The sequence below is a fragment of the Myiozetetes cayanensis genome, unplaced genomic scaffold, assembly GCF_022539395.1.
Source record: "Myiozetetes cayanensis isolate MyiCay16 unplaced genomic scaffold, myiCay2020 scf1, whole genome shotgun sequence".
NCBI classification, from domain to species: domain Eukaryota; kingdom Metazoa; phylum Chordata; class Aves; order Passeriformes; family Tyrannidae; genus Myiozetetes; species Myiozetetes cayanensis.
The window spans coordinates 98,169,282-98,187,408 of record NW_026086604.1 but is presented as its reverse complement, the minus strand read 5'-3'; the positions used below and the strand labels follow the sequence as shown (position 1 = coordinate 98,187,408).

Genomic DNA, 18,127 nt, shown 5'->3' with positions numbered 1-18,127 from the left:
ATACAGCTATGCAATGAAACAAGCTGGAGTGTGTCTTCCTGACTCATAATGTTTGCTTTTAGTCTGATTTTAAGTTCTATTCTTTAAATGGAGATCACCACTACAAGTTGAATCCACGAATTTTGTCATGCTAGACAATTAGGAGTTTCCATTAGATAATTACCAGAAGTATGTCTCATACAGGAAAAACAGTCAATTGCTGATGTAACAGGATTAACCAATCCAGCACAGTGATCCGGCCCACTTACTTTTGACAGACGTTATATGTGAGTGTACACATGAGAAGTACAGTATAAAGCTTCGCATTATAAATACCACAAAGAGGAACTTCAGCAGTTCTTAGTGCACAATACAGCAGTCTCCTTCTGAGAGTCAGGACTAGAGAGGTAAAACTTTAAATCAGCTTTTCTCTTTTAAAACTGAAACTTTTAATTCCTGTGCATGCTGTTGCATACTGCTGGGGTTATATTGAATGAATACATATACAGAGCTGTGCAGCTCAGGTAATTTTATAGAAAGAGTCTGAACCACCATTTCTGAATGTATTCAAATGCTATGTATTTTTGTACATATATGTATATGCATGTAAGTACAGATGAACTTGAATCAGCGGTATTGACAGACTCTCTTTTAGAAAACAGTGGTTTTTAGAAAGTTATGCTTTAATGTTAAATCTGTCATCATCATGGCATGAAAATGAAATATGCTATCCCTATATGCAATAGAGATTGTATGTGATAAGTGTACCTCTAGTATATGACAAGCAACGTATACCCCACAGCAAGAACCCAAACATACTTGTCTGTATTTTATACTGATTTATGCCTATCTTTTACTTTTCATCAGACACTATTGGGATAGGTGCTATATTAGAACTATAAATAACTCCTTTAATTATGTCATCTGTTAGTACATCTAATCATGAATGCATATTTTCATCTGAAATTATTTTTTCGTCCAATTAAACTTTTAGTTCTATTTCAAGCTGACTTTCAGACTTCGTATAATTACAACAGACTTTGGGCTGTTCACAAGATCCAAGAAATTTCAATGTATTATAGTGAGGTTTGTGTTACAAAGATGTGTTTATAAGAATGGCTGCAGGGTTTATAATGCTGACAGACCTGTAAGTGTAACAGTATATAACAGTATAGCAACTGAGGTCAGTAAAACACAGATGAGGGTGTACTGTGGATGCCTTACAACAGTAAAAGACTTATAAAAGAGCTTAATTGAAAAGGACTTGCAATATATAACATTTGTAAAACTTTGGTTGATTGTTCAATTACTTCTGTGTGTTTCATTTACTCTAACTATAATTCCTTGCCTGTCTCTTAGCCCATGTGCCTGTAGTCATCTCATGGAAATTAGAGACCTTTCAATGCTTATATTTATAAATTACTCCTTTCCACTGTGAAATACAATGGTTGATGGTAATATACTTTTAAAGTGGAATATTTGCTGGGTAGGAGGTAAGCACACACCTGAGAAGACAGAGGTGTGTTAGAAAGAGAATGAAAAGAAAGGAAAAGGGTAAACACTGAAAACAGAAAAAGCTATTCTAAGAAAATCTGTACAAGTTAACATCCGGAGGGGAAGAATCCCCAAAAGTTATAGTTATAGCTGTAATTTTTCCATTTCCCATTATCAAATTCAAATGTAAACGAGTTTGCTAACTTCAGCTTCTCTCAGTAAGGAACAGAATGCAGAGGCTACAGAATCTGAAGGCAACATGAAGCCATGGCAGTGACATAGGGAATACCTTTTCACTGTAGAGCATAAACTGGCAAGGGGCTGCCAGCACCGGTTGAAACTCCCGCTCCTAGTAGTGCTATAGATTTCTATTTAATTCCCACTGTCTTATTCTAATATTATGATTGCTCTGTGTGATTTAAATGAATGAAGCAATGAATGCCTTCTAATAACAATGGGCCAAATGTAGAAGATCTTACTCAGCCTTCACTCAGACAGAATTATTATTGGCATCGATGAGGGATTTGCTTGAGTCAGAACCAAGTATGATTTGGCCAGATGACATCTAACACTTTTTACCTTCAGAACATTTTTCAGGCATTGCTCGATTAAACCCAAACCTAAATATATCTACCTGAGAACTTCTAGGCACAGACTAGCCTAAAAGTAGGGGTATTTCTGGTGGGAGGGCACTACCTTCACGTCACAGACAGGTGCTGTACTAACTCATGTTTAGGCTCTCAGTGTCTGACTGCCTATTGCAGCTGAGGAGTGTATCATGTATTATAGAGCCCTCCAAACAACAGTGTGATTTTGCACCCATTAGATCTCTTGCCAGTGTTGATAACCTCCAGAAAAGATCTTTTCTTCTACTCAGGGCAGAATAATGTTCTGTCCAAAATATTTGGAGTCACTCCCCTCATCCCTATCTCATTCACAAGCTATTTAACATCTCCTGCTATCCCTAACAATACCAGGCAGGACCAAGAGCAAGGTGCTCGTTAAAGATTTCACTCTTTTCATTCATTCATATTTCCTCTGTTTAGTTAAGCCAGTGATATGTTGAAGGAATAAAACAAACAAAACAAAACAAAAAGAAAGTGGAAAGAAAATTAAAAAAAGGGGAGGGAATGGCAGCTGGGGGGGGGCAGGGTCAAACGGAGAGAGAAAGCAAGAGTAAATTTACAGGAATGAGAAGAGATTTTAGAAAGGGAGGAGGGAAGGAACCACGAGTAGTGATATTTGAAGAGAGGTGTGTGTTAGGGGAGCAATGAGCATAAGGAAGCCAGCCTGCCTGTTCCTCCCCCTTCCTAATCATAGCCTTTACTCACAGACAAAACTCCCTCCCTCTCTCATTCACTCACTCACTTTAGGCCAATCCGTCCTCTCTCTCTCTCTCTCCCTCTCTCTGTGTCTCTCTCCTACTCTGAGACAGAGTCAGAACTCTTCTCCCTGACAGCCACAAACATCTACAGCACTTATTGCATTCAGAGAGGGAACCTGCAAACAAAACTTCACAGAAAACTTTTGGTTCTTGTTCCAGAGAATTTGCTGAAGAGAAGGAAAAACAAACAAACAAACAAACAAACTAAACCAGCCCCCCAAAAAAACTGTTCGTGAAGGGGGAGGAAAAGCAGGGCCTTTTAAAAAGGGAATCACAACAACTTCTGCTGCCAGGATGCCTTTGCTTTGGAAGAGAGGATTTCTGTTGGTGCTTTGCTGGATTATAGTGAGAAGTTCCCCAACCCCAGGATCCGAGGGGCACAGTTCAGTCACTGACTGTCCATCATGTGCCCTTGCCACGCTCTCAAAGGATGTGCCCAGCTCACAGCCTGAGATGGTGGAAGCAGTAAAGAAGCACATACTGAACATGTTGCACTTGAGGGACAGACCTAATATCACCCAGCCGGTGCCCAAGGCAGCACTTTTAAATGCCATCAAAAAACTCCATGTGGGAAAGGTGGGAGAGGATGGTTATGTGGAAATAGAGGACGATGTTGGAAGAAGAGCTGAAATGAATGAAGTTGTGGAGCAAACGTCAGAAATCATCACTTTTGCAGAATCAGGTGAGTGCTTGAAAAACAAAACTGTAAAATATCCTTTGTGCCAACACTGCATATAACTTATTTTCTTCTCCTCAGGAATAATGTTTTCTGAAAGGTTGTAGGATGAAACTTGGGGGAAGGGAGGAGGAACAGGGTGGGGGGGGGTGGTATAGGACTCCGAAGGAATTTGATTTTTATGACTTAGTCTTGGCTACAGATTACACTTGCTAAGCACAGTCAGCCACACAGGGAAGTCAGGCTGCAGCAGGGTCCTTCAAACTGTATCTGTGAAGCCAGAGTACTTGTAGTAAAGTACTGGATTGCAGAGCTGATGGTGAAGGTAAAAAGTCTGAAGCCTTTTGGAGAGTTTATCAAGACAGAAAGTGAGCTGTAAACTACTTTAGAAACAACCTTTCATGTAAAAATTAGAGTGGAAGTTATAAAATCAGATGAAGCAGCTTTAACTTTTAAAAGTGAGAGGGCTTTTTTGTGTGTTTTTTTGTTTGTTTGTTTGGGTTTTTTCCCCTTTTTTTTTTGTTTCTTTTTTTAATTTAACACAGCATCTTCGGCAATAAAGAGTTGCAGGGACTGTCAGATGACTTCAATAGAACCGGACAAGTTGCTGTAGCTGATCCAATTTGTAATGCAGACTTCTGCATACTGGAAAAAAAGATTCTGTTCCCAAAACACTCCAGCCAAAAAATTGCAACCTTGGTACGGTGCATTTTGAAGTCTTTCACAGTTCTTTTCCCCCTAACACTTATGCAGTAAGAGCTGAGAATATATACATTAACTAAGTAATGGCTTAAGACTCACATCAAGTGCCTATAGGAAACAGCTCTAAAGTTGTACTTTACTGTGTTGTTCCTACACGAATAGGACCAGAACCCATTTTAATTCAATGTATATGTATCTACATCTGCATATATATATATATATGTTATTATAAGTGAGTATGTTCATGCATGCATCAATAGCAGTATCTTGCAATAACTCTATCATCTAACTAACAGCAACTTTTTATGATGCTGTGTAGCCAAAGCATTTTTCCTGTTGCCAAGACGGTTTTAAAAGAATGTCATTGTTTTGTTTGGTACAGCATATGGTAGGCAAAGTATGCAAAGGAACTCCAAACATTTTTGTTTAAAAGTTTGCTGCAGCAGTATAAACAATTAAGACAACACTCAGAGTTTCCAGTCCTGAAAACCTGTTGACTCAGATGTTCTGATTGCAGGGAAGCCATGCACAAGAAGTGTGCATGCTTTTAAGAACAGACATTCCTTCTGGCTGTCTGATTTTCAACTGTACAAGGAATCCTTGCCTTCGGAGTCCTTGTCAATATACATATTATCAGTTCTTTCAGTATGAGAGCTCAGGCTTTTCAATTTTTCCATCCCCTCCACTTCAGAAAGCAGGCAGAAGGTGTCAATGCCAGAGGTCATTAGAAGCAGGGGCAGCTTAACATTAGTTTAGAAATGAATTTGTAAAAGCAAGGAAATCTCTAGGCTATCTATGAGTCGGATTCCCCACCTGGTTTTCAGCAGCTCGCTCTGAGCACAGTGGAACACATATGGCATGAACAGTGGTTTCTCTTCACTGTGTGAGTCCCAATCATTTGTAAACACATTATTGTCTCTCCTGAGCTCTGACACAAAGGAATTTGGAATTTGATATATGCCTACTCTGTAAGACACCCTCCAGCAGCGGCTCCTGAAGCCATTGGCTCTCGGGGTCACGTGAGCAGCAAAAATCATGCCATTGCCCGCACACTGGCCAATCATCCTGCCACCGATCCCCCCCACCACCAGCTACCCAATACTGACACGTCACTCAGTTTGATTTACATAGCATTGTCCTACTGCTGCTAGCCAAATTAATTTAAGAGCAGTTATGCTATGGAATTGCACAGCTTAAGGATAGGGGCATCTGCTGTGTTCTCATGCCTTTAATTCCCTCTGCTGTCCTCTTTTGCACTATGCCCATCCTGGAAGCCAAGGCAGGAGTGCTGGTCTGTCCCTTTTTCCCATACCTGCTAGGCTTTGATTTGGAACAAGTGAGAAGCAATTAGCAACCTAGAAATAGAGCTCTTGGGGTTTAATAATAATGGGAATGATAACTTCACTCTCTGGAGTAACTTCAGACTGCTGAAACATATTCTTCATCTATAGCCATTCATATCTGGTGTCTTTCTAACATCAGAGGATCCACCACATTTTACAGGTGCTAATACTGCAACAACTTAAATAAACTCCACCTGGGATTTCTTCTCATCATGCAAAGGCAGTTTTGCCCGTCAAATATTAAAGCAGTATTTTTTTCCTGTTAAGGAAAGTGAAGCAAAAGCAAAGGCAAGGGAAGTATGAGTTAAAAAGACAGAAATAGAATATAGCCACATGGACAGTCCCCACTTTTCATTCTGTGAAAACTGGGAATAGGATGAAGAAGTTTAAACACCAAGTAGGAGAATAAACATGTTCCTCTCACAGTCGGGTTAATGTTCTTTCTGCTTTTAATGTGAAACTCACTCTGTCTCAATAGAGGGCAATAAGAAATCAATGAAAATGAATGGAAACATCTCACATTGTATCAAATAAAGGTCTATGAAAAGAAAAATAAGACTTTAGGCTTCTTATTCCCTTGGGTATGGCTTGACATAAACCAGCCATTCCCCATACCTTTCAGAAGCCACATTTACTACTTGCCTTCATAAAAAAGTAATATTTACATCTTTCATCAGCCATATCCTCAAACATACAAAGAAACGGAGTGAATGAACAAACAGTGCCCTGTGCATGTGGCTCTGGCTTGAGACTATTTTCTAAAATAGCAAAGTTCAAATGAGCACAGACTTCAGACAATTAGAGGGGAAATAAATGCAGTGAACTTGTCTGAAGCACAGGTGTAGTTATGTCCAGGAAATCAGCAAAACGGTTGGCAGGTAGTTTTCACAGCTAACAAATCCAGACAGATCTCTGCAAAGCTAATGACCATGAGTATTGGGCAAAAGTTTACAAGTGCACCCTACTGTCCTTTGGCACTCTTACAAGTAAAACATGAAAATTGTTTTCTACTTGCATATCAAACTAAGATTACTAACCTCGATTAGTTCTGCTATGAGGGCAGCCATGCCAGAGTTCTGTGGGTTCTTCAAGGTCTTTAAAGAGTGTTTGAGGAGAGGGGTCAGTCATATGATTTTGTGACAAGCAAATCCAACATGTTCAGTAACAGAGATACTCAATACTCATAAATAAGGATTGCCTACTAGCTCATTTATTATTTTAAGTAGATAGCTTATTAAGCATATCTGGGATTTTGCCAAGTGAATTTGATCCTGGCAACTAAACTACCAATGAAATGGGTTGCTAACATCAGCCCCCGAGAAGGTGATAGGAATTACTGGATGGAAATACTAAAATCCAAAGGTTTATTGTTAGGAGAACTGCCAAGAAAAGAAAAAAAAAGGAGATATTTGACAGCTATTTAGACTGCTTCTCTGGTTTTGTACCACTTCATATTGAACGCAAGGTGAACTGACTTTATCATGTGATGCCTACTTTCATGTGCAGATGGATACATGTGTGTATATACTCATGCCCTTTCCTAGGAAGATACCTGCCCCTTACTGCAGCCAAGCGGGCAGTCTGGGAAGAAAAAAAAAGGATGTATCGTTTATGTCTCTATGAATAATGTAATCAATTTTCTTTTGAAAAGAACTGCATTTAATAGTACAGGTATTCGTGCTGAGTAAAGAACGGCCACGAGAGGGCACACTCCAAAGGCTTTTTGCTTTACACAAGGCAACCTTCCTGCAAACTCTTATTTTACCTAATTGGATCCTGACTCTCAGAGATCTTTATGCTTATCTGTAGATTCTCTGAGTGCAGCTTGTTCCTCTCTCCTAGTTTATCTAAAAGCCATAGATTCACTGGAGTAGAAAACTGCAAAAAATGGAAAATAATGCAGGAAGGAAACAGAGGGGAAAAAGATAAACCAATGGATGCTAGAAGTTCTGGAAATCTAGAGAGATCAGAAATTATCAATATTATTTTTTACAAGATACTGAGAAATGTGACCATGATTCATCATCTGAGATGATTTGCTCACATATTTTTTTTAATGCAGTCTCCTTGGCTTTTAGAAAACAAGCTTATTTTCCCTTGATTATTTTCTTCCTTTTATATACTATATCAAAGATTTCAAGTTTAGGAAATGAAAACAAGTTACTTCCAGAAGAGGAAAGCCGTTCTGTATTAATCTGTTTTATTATATTAAAATGTGAGAATTCAGGGAGGTTGGTTGGTTTAAGAACAACCTGAGGAAGCACAGATGAATCTGAGAAGGTGGGAACCAGTTTAGAAAGAGATACCTGAGAGAGAAAGAAAGCACTGCACACATCTGCGTGTAGTCATGCCCACAGTTTCGTACGCGGTTAGGAATATCTGAATGTGCATTTGCCTGTACGTGTGTATAGGCACACGTATGTCCCTATGTACAGGTATGCTGAGGCAGACATGCTTATACACCTGTGCAGCTGTACACACACCATTCCTGCAGACACGTATGTGCATTCATGTGTTTTTCCTGTGTGCAGGATGTGTCTCCACTGCATGCATGCAAATGATTCATGCTGAGGAGCTCTCATATCTAGATAAGTCTATGAAAAGGCAGTGAAAGGCTATGAAAAGGCAATCTCATTTAATGCAACAGAGCTTTGCAACACTGATTTAGCACTGAAGCTTAGTCTACTGGAAAGCAACTGGAAGTTCTGTTATTCATTTCAGTGGGCTTGGGATTTGGGCCTTAGTGCACAGAAATTAAATATTTGAATGAAAAAGACTGGCATCTTCTGATCCACCTAATTTAAGATTTTACAGCAAATTATTACAAATATGTACAAAAAAATTGGTCTCTCTTTTATAAAAGACAAAGACTTGGTATTGTTTTTACCTTGGAATATGTTATCGGTGCAAATGACCGTAAACTTCGCTTGAGCTATTTCAGACATAAATGCAAAAATTAAGTAAAAAGAAAAAAACCTTCAACCAAACAAGTACCTTTTTTGTTTCTAAATATTTAAAGCCATGTGGGGGAAGGGCTTTCAATTTGGAAAGAACTCAAAGCTGTGGATGTAAAGTGTTTCTCTTCTAACAAAATAGCGGGAGAGAGTCAAGGTTCACCAGAACTGAATTATTCCACATTCTGAATGACCTTGTCAATGCTTCTTTGGGTTAACTTTTCAAGAAAAGGTATTTAAATAAAGTTGCTGCTGCTTCCTCCCCCCACCCCATCCCCTCTTCACTCCCCCCAAGAATGCTTGGGGAATAGTTCTTTTTCCCAATCTTCTTTTTTGGTTTATTTTTCTCTTACAACAAAATCTCCCTTTTCTGGCAACAAATGATAGGTAAGCATAAAGATAAGGTATTTGTTAATTGTACTGTAATTTCTCTTCCCACTGTAAGAGACAACACTTAGGGAGCAGGAATGAAAGTTTGCAACCTGGATGACCGGTCACATAAACCTGGTAATGAATAGCTAGGACAAATTGTTTGCCAATGATCCATAGGCTGAAAGCATTTACAGAAATGTCCACTGTCTAATCATAGTAATAGGATGTTTGTAATAATCAATCTGCCTAGGGGATAATTGCCAGACGATAACAGTGCTAAATTCGCTGAATAAATTCTACACTGCAAACAATTCAATCTAACTCCGGTGGTCACTCATTAGTAAACATTTTGAGCAATTATCTCTCAATAACTGTGCTCTTCTCTTCACTCTCTTTAGAGAAACCTTTCTAGTAACCTATTTTTTTTCTGTCTCCTGGGGAACGGAAATGAGAAGTGAAGGGAAGGATGCTTTTGAATGTAATTACAGATTGGCACGCAGTACAAATTCCCCCAAATCTAAACATAGGCAGTAGTAAAGTTAGCAACTAAAAAAGGAAAAAAAGCTAGCTTTGTATGGAAAAACAGTTCACTTAATGTAAAAACGGTTCAAAATTAAGCACCAGTGAAGAATAGAAATTTAAAGTGACAGCATCTTTTTACACAGTGAGTATTTTTAAAGGAAAATTTAAATGCTGTGTATTAAAAGAAATTAAGAATAAGTCACATTATAATGTAAGAAAGGATAATCACTTTCATTATGAAAAAAAATCAGCCTTAATTATTTAACAGCATATGGTTAAAATTTCATCAAGTATCTCAGCATTTTACTCAACAGAAGATCCTTTCAATTGTATAGTTTAGACCCTACCTAGTATACATATAAGTATATAGCTTGAACTAACATAGCTTGATCTTGAATCCTGCTGCAAATTGCAAATAAAGGAACTTTGACTACATAGTTAAAGCCAGCCATACTGAAGGAAGGATCCGTAGCCTCAGAGGAAGAGCACACTGGAGCTGCAGATTACTCCTGTGAGCCCAGCACGATCCATGCAGGGCTTCCCCTCCAGTCCCCCTGTGCCTGGGCCCTCATGGGTTCAGTCAGTCTCTCCATGGGGTTCCTGTGCCGTGCCTGTCACCAAGTGCTGCTTGGGAGCAGGTACTGAGTGGAGACTCCTGTGCATAAGCCCTGAACAGCCCTTCCAGAGGTGGAGAGGAGGGTACCTGTGCAGGCTCCCGTCTGCTTGCATGTTCAGGTTTCTCTCCTAAAAAGGTGTGCGAGCACTAGTGAAGAGAAAACCAGATATGAGCAAACTCCCATGCTATATATACTGATGCTACACTTTCTTTCCATTCAGTAACTCCTTCCATTAATAATAATAATGGCCAGTCTTCGCGAGCGAAGATCCGGGGAAGGTTTTTACACCTTCCAGCCTGCGCATTGGATTTTTTTAGGTGAGACACAGTGTGCGCGGAACTGAGCCCACCCTTTAATCCTAAGGTTCATCTGCCGGGGCCAAGCGAGCTTGGACGGTGGCAGTGAGGTCCTTAGGACGTAGGTGGGTTGCCTTTAAGGGCTAACGAGCCCCACCTGCCCGGGAGTGGCCCTGACCGGGAATCGAACCCGGGTCTCCGCGGTGATAGCGCGGCGCCTTTACCCCCTAGACCTTCCATTAAACCTTTTACCATATATGCACTACTACTTAGGGCTTGTATTTTTAACCATTTCTCACAGCATTTACTGGTGTCACTTGCACTGCTAGACTGCTCCTTTGGCATCACGGCTCTTATCCTGGAAGGGACTTTGTTTAGCAATAAAGCAGAAAGGTGGCCTCTCCAAAGTTTTAGGAAAGGGAGATGAGAAAATCAAAGAGGGGTTCAAAGTAATCCCTTGTCTCCTTTTTCAGCTGCTTTCTGCTATAATAACAATCCAGGCTGTTGACATCGCTGTTTATATGAACATGGAAGTGATGAAGGCATTACCACTGTTGGGCTGTGGGTCTTTCCACGGTAGTCAGGCAGGAGGAGCAGGATGATTAGAAATGGAAAAAGACCCTTGCAAATCAGCTGTGGCAGATATAAAGGCAGGACAAGAGGATAAACAAAATGTAATTATAGAAGTGATACAACCCACAACTTTCAGGAGTCTCTCTTTTACCTTCACTTAGATGAACATAATGTATGTTTCCAAAGCTTTGATCCTGTCTGTTAACTGAGAGCTAAAAGAAAAGACTGCTAAATCCATAAGCAATATCTGGAGAAAATGAAACACAGTAATTTTCTTTTTTTTTTTTTTGGTCTCAGAACACTTGAAGAATTTGTTTTATTGTAGCGCCAAACCTTTCTGAAATAAAGATCTTGTTCTAAAGGGAATGTGTAACCATAATAAGCCAAATTCAGAGGTCTCAATTCAGTTTTAGCACAGGCCAATCTCTGATTTCAAAATTAACTTGTCTGAGCATAGTGACCTCTTAAAGACTGCAGGATTCATACCACTTGTGCTGTGTGATCGTAACAAACTAGTTGTGAATGTGAAGAGAATTCAGAAAAGCTTTGGTTTTTTTCCTAATGTGAAAGCATGCTTTTTATCCCCAACTTTGCACCATTCCCAGTCTCCTTCTAAAAAGACCTGTGAAAGGGAAAGTGTTTTTTAACCACTATAAAACCTTTTATTAGCTACGCAGGTTTGAGGACTCAGGATTTTCTTTCATTCACAAATATTAGGCTCAGTTAAGCTCCCTGTATCTTTTCTCTCTAGAATCTTAATTCACCATTTTTTGTGAAAATGTAGATAACCACATCCAGAGAAGCTGATATTGTAGCTAACAACCTATAGGGTGGCTGTTTTCCCTGTGTAAAGACATGTTTTAGGGTACCTTACTCAATCTCATTACCCTCAAGTAAAGAAAAAGCAATACCTATGTATTTTCACTGAACTGTTCAAATATTTTTTGTAATAAGGAAGAATTCAACTTTAACACATAGATGAACATTTGAAAAACTAATGAAAAGAGTTTTTGAGATCCTGTTTCTTTCATGGAATATTTGTCAAAAAGAGTGTTTGCTTCACTATGCTTCTGGCCAGTGCATAAAGTCATATGAATATTTGCTGTTGCAGATACGTCAATTTGGAACTATTTTCAACTATCACTAGCATGGAAATAGCAGAATGTAAAATACCATGCATTAGCACTTAACAGCATTAGGTTGTTCTGTAACACAGGGCTGCCTGGCTTTTCAGATTAGATGGGTCATACAGCTTCTTACCCTGTTGAGCAAGCCTGCACACCCCACCTGCTTTCTCCAGAGCATATGTTTTTTTGTGTCCATATCTAGCACAGCTGATCTGCTCATGCACAGGACCCCTACTAGTGTCAGAACTGCTGTCTCTGTCCAGCTTGGTTTCTCAGGAATACAGGAAAAGTTTTGCAATTCCCAACAATACATCCTTATTCCACACACTGGTCTGGGAGTTCTGGGTAAAGAGAGCAGCTGGGTGCCAGAACACCTTCCGTGGCTTTGTATAAACTACCTTTTTTTTTCACCAGGGTTTCCTCAGGTAGAGGCAGAAAGCAGAATAGGTTGGATGGAGAGTCTTGGTGGGCAGCAAACGACTCCTGGCACATCGACTGCCTTCAGGTTCTGTTAAGGCCCAGATTCTCCTCAGAAAGGGTTTATCAGGACTGCGCTCAGGAAAGGGATAAACTAAATTTAGAAGCTTGCTATAGAAGAGAGAGTCTGGGGAAATGAAGCCACAGGCTGGCTGGTCCTCACAGGCCTAAGAAGTATCCATTGTCATAAAGAACATTCCTTATAACATCCATGTGTACAAGGCAACCAACCTTTTGGACCAGACTTTATCTGGACTGGAGGAATGTCATTGTACACCTCCTCATGCTCTGAAACTAAGTCAGGAGTGGGATTAGTGTCTATTACCTGACTCTGCTCCAACACAGCTGGCAACTTTGCCAGATTTTGATTTCCAGAATGGAAAAGAAAAATTATGTTAGTTGGTTAGAACTGATTAGCAAACTTTCAGTCATTATTGAATGAATCTTAATTAAAAATAATAGAAAAACAGTAAATCCATCATGTTACACAGTACCAGTCCGCTTGCTCTTTCTTTTCTATAAGCTACTTCCTTTTCTAAGTCACAGTCCCACTGGTTCATGTAGCTCCCTGAGAAATTAATGTAACTTACTTCGGAGACTGGCATCAGCTGTCTGTGAGAAGCAGTTAACACAAACCATGTGTTTCCCTATCTCAGTGACAGTTAAAGTCTACAATTTCACACTCTCACTTAGAGGGAAAACAAAAACAAAACGCTGTGCCCTTTGGACACTGTAATTCAGAAACATCTGTCTCTTTGACCTGGGAATGCCACAAGGGAAAGCTGAATGTGTCAGTGCCAGTACTTCACAGAGAAGAAAAGCAACAGGTAGCTCAAAGGTCAGCGCAGCCTGCCTACAAACTTCAGAAATCAGCAACTCTTGAATTAGCAAGCATACACAGGGTAGATGTCCCTTGTGATTTTGCTTCACTTCTGTCTCACCTGAGAATGGATGATCAGGTAGATAGTCAGGAAGCCCCTACTAGTGAAGTTCAGTGGCAATGGGAAGCAAGGAGAAGAGCCTTGATACTGTGAGACTAATTTTTCCTGTATGTGTCCAACTACCTCTGTTTTGATCATCACTTGCTGTTTTTAGGGTGCAAAGTTTCAGTTCACTGGCAAGTAAAACTACTGCACAGAAAATTGGGTTAACAACTGTGGGTAGCTCAAGAATAATATCAATGACAAACTGATAATTATGAATACTGTTTCTGTCTCACTAAGATCAAATATATCTGTATTTGAAAATCTGTGACCCCCGTCCATCCTGGCCTCCATGCTAAGAAAGAACAAAAGATGCCATCAGGGCTTTTTCTCTGTCAAGAAAATAGAAAAGTACCTCTCTTAAGAAAATAATATCACGACCATCCCCCAGCTAATTCATTCTCTCTTAACTTTTTCATGCTCTAGTGATCAAATCATTAAGCAGCCCTCATTATTCATTCCAACTTCTGCCAGGAATATGAGCTCTGTATCAGAGAAACACCTCCTCACCATCACAATCATCATCATGACATCTCAGCAAGTTGATACAATTATGCCAGAGAACCATCCCCATAATTATACAGTTCTTTAGCTCATTTCTCAATGTCTTCACCATTACTATAATCACTGCAAGTACAGTATGTTAAATTAAGAACAGGATCTACAGCTAACATCTCACAGGATGAAGAATCTGCCTGCTGCAATTCTGCAATTCTTTACAATATAACTCTACAAAACTCTTAAAACTGAGGCTCATATTTTAGTGTCCGTTTGTTTTTGAAGCAATTGACATTTACAACTAATTTTAAAATGCATATGAAGAATGGCTTTTTATGGAGGGAGAAAAGGCAAACCTCTTTACCACATAATTTCCAAAGTATTGCTAAAGAATTGGCAGGACTGGACCTCATTCCCTAACCAGCTATTACATGCAGATTTTTATGTGTATGATACATATGGACTGCCATCATAAAGCATTTTTGCCTTTCAGTTAACAGTGATCACAAAGACAGCTTAGGCAAATGAACTCTTAGCAGCCACTTATGTTTATTTGTCATGAGATGCTTTACAATAATGACTATATTGTTGCTATAACAAAATGCTCTGGTTAAAATATTATGCTGGAAAACAGGCAAATAAATACTTTTCTAGACAGAGAATTTTCATAAAATACAAAATGAGGAGGGGGTGAGGTGAAGGAAGGTTAAGACCAGAAGAACCATAAAAGTTTAGAAAGTAGAAAACCTAGGAAACTTCATGTCTGTGGTAGAAGTAACAGAAGTCTCTTTAACAGAGTGTAAACAGACATACTAACAAGTTCTTCCTGTCTATTTCCATTTACCAAATCAGGCACAGCCAAGAAAATGTTGCACTTTGAGATTTCGAAGGAAGGCAGTGAATTATCAGTGGTGGAACATGCTGAAGTGTGGCTCTTCCTGAAGGTCTCCAAAGCCAATCGGAGCAGGACAAAAGTCACCATCCGCCTGTTTCAACAGCAGTGGCAACCAAAAGGCAACTCTGAAGGAGCAGAAGATATGGAGGATGGGAGGCTGAAAGGTGAAAGGAGTGAAACTTTAATTTCGGAAAAGGCAGTGGACACCCGTAAGAGCACTTGGCACATCTTTCCTGTCTCCAGCAGTGTCCAGAGACTCCTGGACCAAGGCAAGAGTTCTTTGGATGTGCGGATCGCCTGTGACCTGTGCCAAGAGACTGGAGCCAGCCTGGTGTTACTGGGCAAGAAGAAGAAAAAGGAAGATGATGGAGAAGGGAAAGAAAAGGAACCTGGAGAATTCACAGGAGAAGAGGAGAAAGAGCAATCACATCGGCCCTTCCTGATGATGCTTGCTCGGCACTCAGAGGACCGCCAGCACAGGCGGCGGAGACGAGGCCTGGAGTGTGATGGCAAAGTCAACATCTGCTGCAAGAAGCAGTTCTTTGTCAGCTTCAAGGACATAGGGTGGAGTGACTGGATCATTGCTCCTACAGGTTATCACGCCAACTACTGCGAAGGAGAGTGCCCCAGCCATATAGCAGGCACATCTGGTTCATCATTATCTTTCCACTCCACTGTCATCAACCATTACCGCATGCGGGGCCATAGCCCCTTTGCCAACCTCAAGTCATGTTGTGTGCCCACCAAGCTGCGGCCTATGTCCATGCTCTACTATGACGATGGCCAGAACATCATTAAGAAAGACATACAGAATATGATTGTGGAGGAGTGTGGCTGTTCGTAGACACATGTGTGCGCAAGACCCTTCTCATTGGGAAGAAAATGTATCAAAAGCCCAAGAAGAGGAAAGACCAGACATGGTATAACCTTTTTTGAGTGAAACAATCATCAGAAATATAAGCAAAAGCAAAAGAGAGAGAGAAAAGAGAGAGAGAAAAGAAAAAGAAAAAGAAAAAAAAAAAAAAGACTATTGGAGGATCAGAGAAGACTTCAGATATAAAAAAGGAAGAAAGCTTCATGAACCCGGGCTTGAATAAGATGCATCGGAACAGCGGTATGGGTTGGGGATTTCCCCTTCCTTTCAGTATGCTCCTTATTTTATTACATAGTATACTAAACATTAGTTATTACTAGGGGAGTTTTGTTCCCTCCCTTAGTTACCCATCAGTTCAAGCCATGGTAGCAGCTCATCTGACTTGCAGCAATTTGGACAAAGTCCAAAACGTCATTGAAAAGCCATGTGTATGATCAATACAGTCACTAGCGCTTTCCCCCCACATTTACAGAGAAACTGAGTAGGTGCGTAGTGTTTGTGTGTATATATATATGGCTATGTATTTATATACATATCTCTATACATACAGACACTATACACGTACACATACTTAACCTTGATCAAGAACAATAATGTGCAGGTGTATACACCTTCATCTTCTGCACTACATTTACAAAAAAAAAAAAAAAAAAGAAAAAGGAAAAAAGAAAAATGAAGAAAAAACAGAATAAAAAATGAATGAAAGAATAAAAGTTACATTCTGTAAAGGTGCTTACAATGTTAGAACTATGCAACCTAGTTGGTTTGAAACTGTTTACCTGCAAGAGAAAGAAAAAAAAAAATCAGAGAGACTTTTTTTAAATGGAAGTAACTTGTTTAAAAAAAAAATCTTTGGTGAGAGATACTTGAAAGGAACATGTTTGTCCAGTTACTGGAGTCAAACATTTCTATATTTTGTAAAAAAATTTTTAATCGTTTACTATTTGCACTACAATGGTGTCTGACCTGTCTAATCCTTATTTAACAAATATTTGCAAGGGAGGGTGGTTGGGTGTGGGAGGGGTTGAGAGCTGCACTTATTGTGAGCTATACAAGAACTGCTACAGCACACAAAATAGCTATTTTTATTATTATAATAATTATTATTATTTTGTACCTTAAAATGAATAGACACATACACCAAAGACATTTGTGCGAGCCTCTAAAAAGTCTGTTTGTGGTTGGTACCATTCACCTGTAATAAGTTAGGGTTTGAATTAAGGGTCAGTGGGTTGATTACATTCAGGCTAGAATCTCTGTTAACCAGTTAATTTCAAATAGTACCCTCAGCAGAAAATTGCCATGTAAAGTAAACCCAGAAAATCCCTGGGATTTGCATCCAACATGCTCGGATCTGAGGTACATCTAAGCATAACTGTACTCTTTTGTATGTACAACACTAAACTTGGCCCAGATGCACAGCAACTGTGCATTGTTGGGAAACAACTTTGTCCAAGGGATATACATATATATATAGATAGATATTTCTGTATGTACATATGTATGTATACACATGGTATAAGCACTTCTGGCTTCATTTTACTGCTCTTAAAACAATGAATGTTTGTGTGCAAAGCACAGTATGTTATAAGATTGTTTGTTTCTTACTGCCAAGTGGGAGGCTACATGTTCAGAATGGTACTTGTGCGAGAGAAACCTAAAGTGCTGGTATACACTTAGAAAGTGTTGATGTAAAGTTGCAAGCAGCTTTGGGCCCTTTCCACCATTGCCCCTGCAAATATACAGAAAAAGGCAGTTGTGGTAGGATTTCTGTTTGAAATGCAGTCTTTGCCAAAAGACTGGCTGTCTCAACCACCACCCTCTAGTGTGACAACTCTTAATGGGTTTGCTCATCACCTGTAAGACCTAATTTTCAGTGTCAACACCTAACCTGAAGGGTCCAACCCGTAGGGCATAGGTAGGTAGTTGTTGGTTTTTTAAAAATTTTTCGCTGTCATATTTAAAAGAATGTTAAAGTTACAAGATTTGTCTTTGGGTAGGGGGAGATGATAAGAGGGAATGGAAGAAACCTTTAGGCCCTGTTTACACTGAGTTTGATAACCCTGAGCCTGAAGCTTCAGACTCTCATAAGTTTGCTGAACCAAGACTCTGTTAGCTGCCTTCTGACGGGACAGGCTTCAAAACACCTCTCACGGAAAGAAGCACTAACGTGGCTCCCCAACTTGTTGAGAGCACAGTCTATTTAGGAAAAAAGAAAAAAAGAAAAAAAAGGAAAAAGAAAAAAAAAAGGAAAAAAAAAGAAGCAAAAAGATAGCACAATATAACCCAGTCACATTGGCTAGGGATAGTGTGTTAGCACCTTCATGGCAAGAACCATTTTTAAACAGTGTAATCAGGGCC

At 39.6% G+C, this 18,127-nt stretch overlaps 1 protein-coding gene across 2 annotated transcripts; it reads left to right on the top strand.

The window, feature by feature from the left end:
• The first annotated feature begins 314 nt into the window (after positions 1-314).
• Positions 315-15,919, top strand: INHBA (inhibin subunit beta A). Of its 2 annotated transcripts, XM_050330297.1 has the most exons (3): positions 315-386; positions 3,017-3,539; positions 14,850-15,919. In XM_050330297.1, exons 2-3 carry the CDS (start codon positions 3,152-3,154, stop codon positions 15,734-15,736), a joined length of 1,275 nt encoding a protein of 424 aa, XP_050186254.1. In that variant the 5' UTR covers positions 315-386; positions 3,017-3,151; the 3' UTR covers positions 15,737-15,919. The 2 variants fall into 2 exon arrangements, with proteins under 2 accessions (XP_050186254.1, XP_050186261.1); XM_050330304.1 differs by lacking the exon at positions 315-386 and having other exon boundaries at positions 2,993-3,539.
• Positions 15,920-18,127: the final 2,208 nt, after the last annotated feature.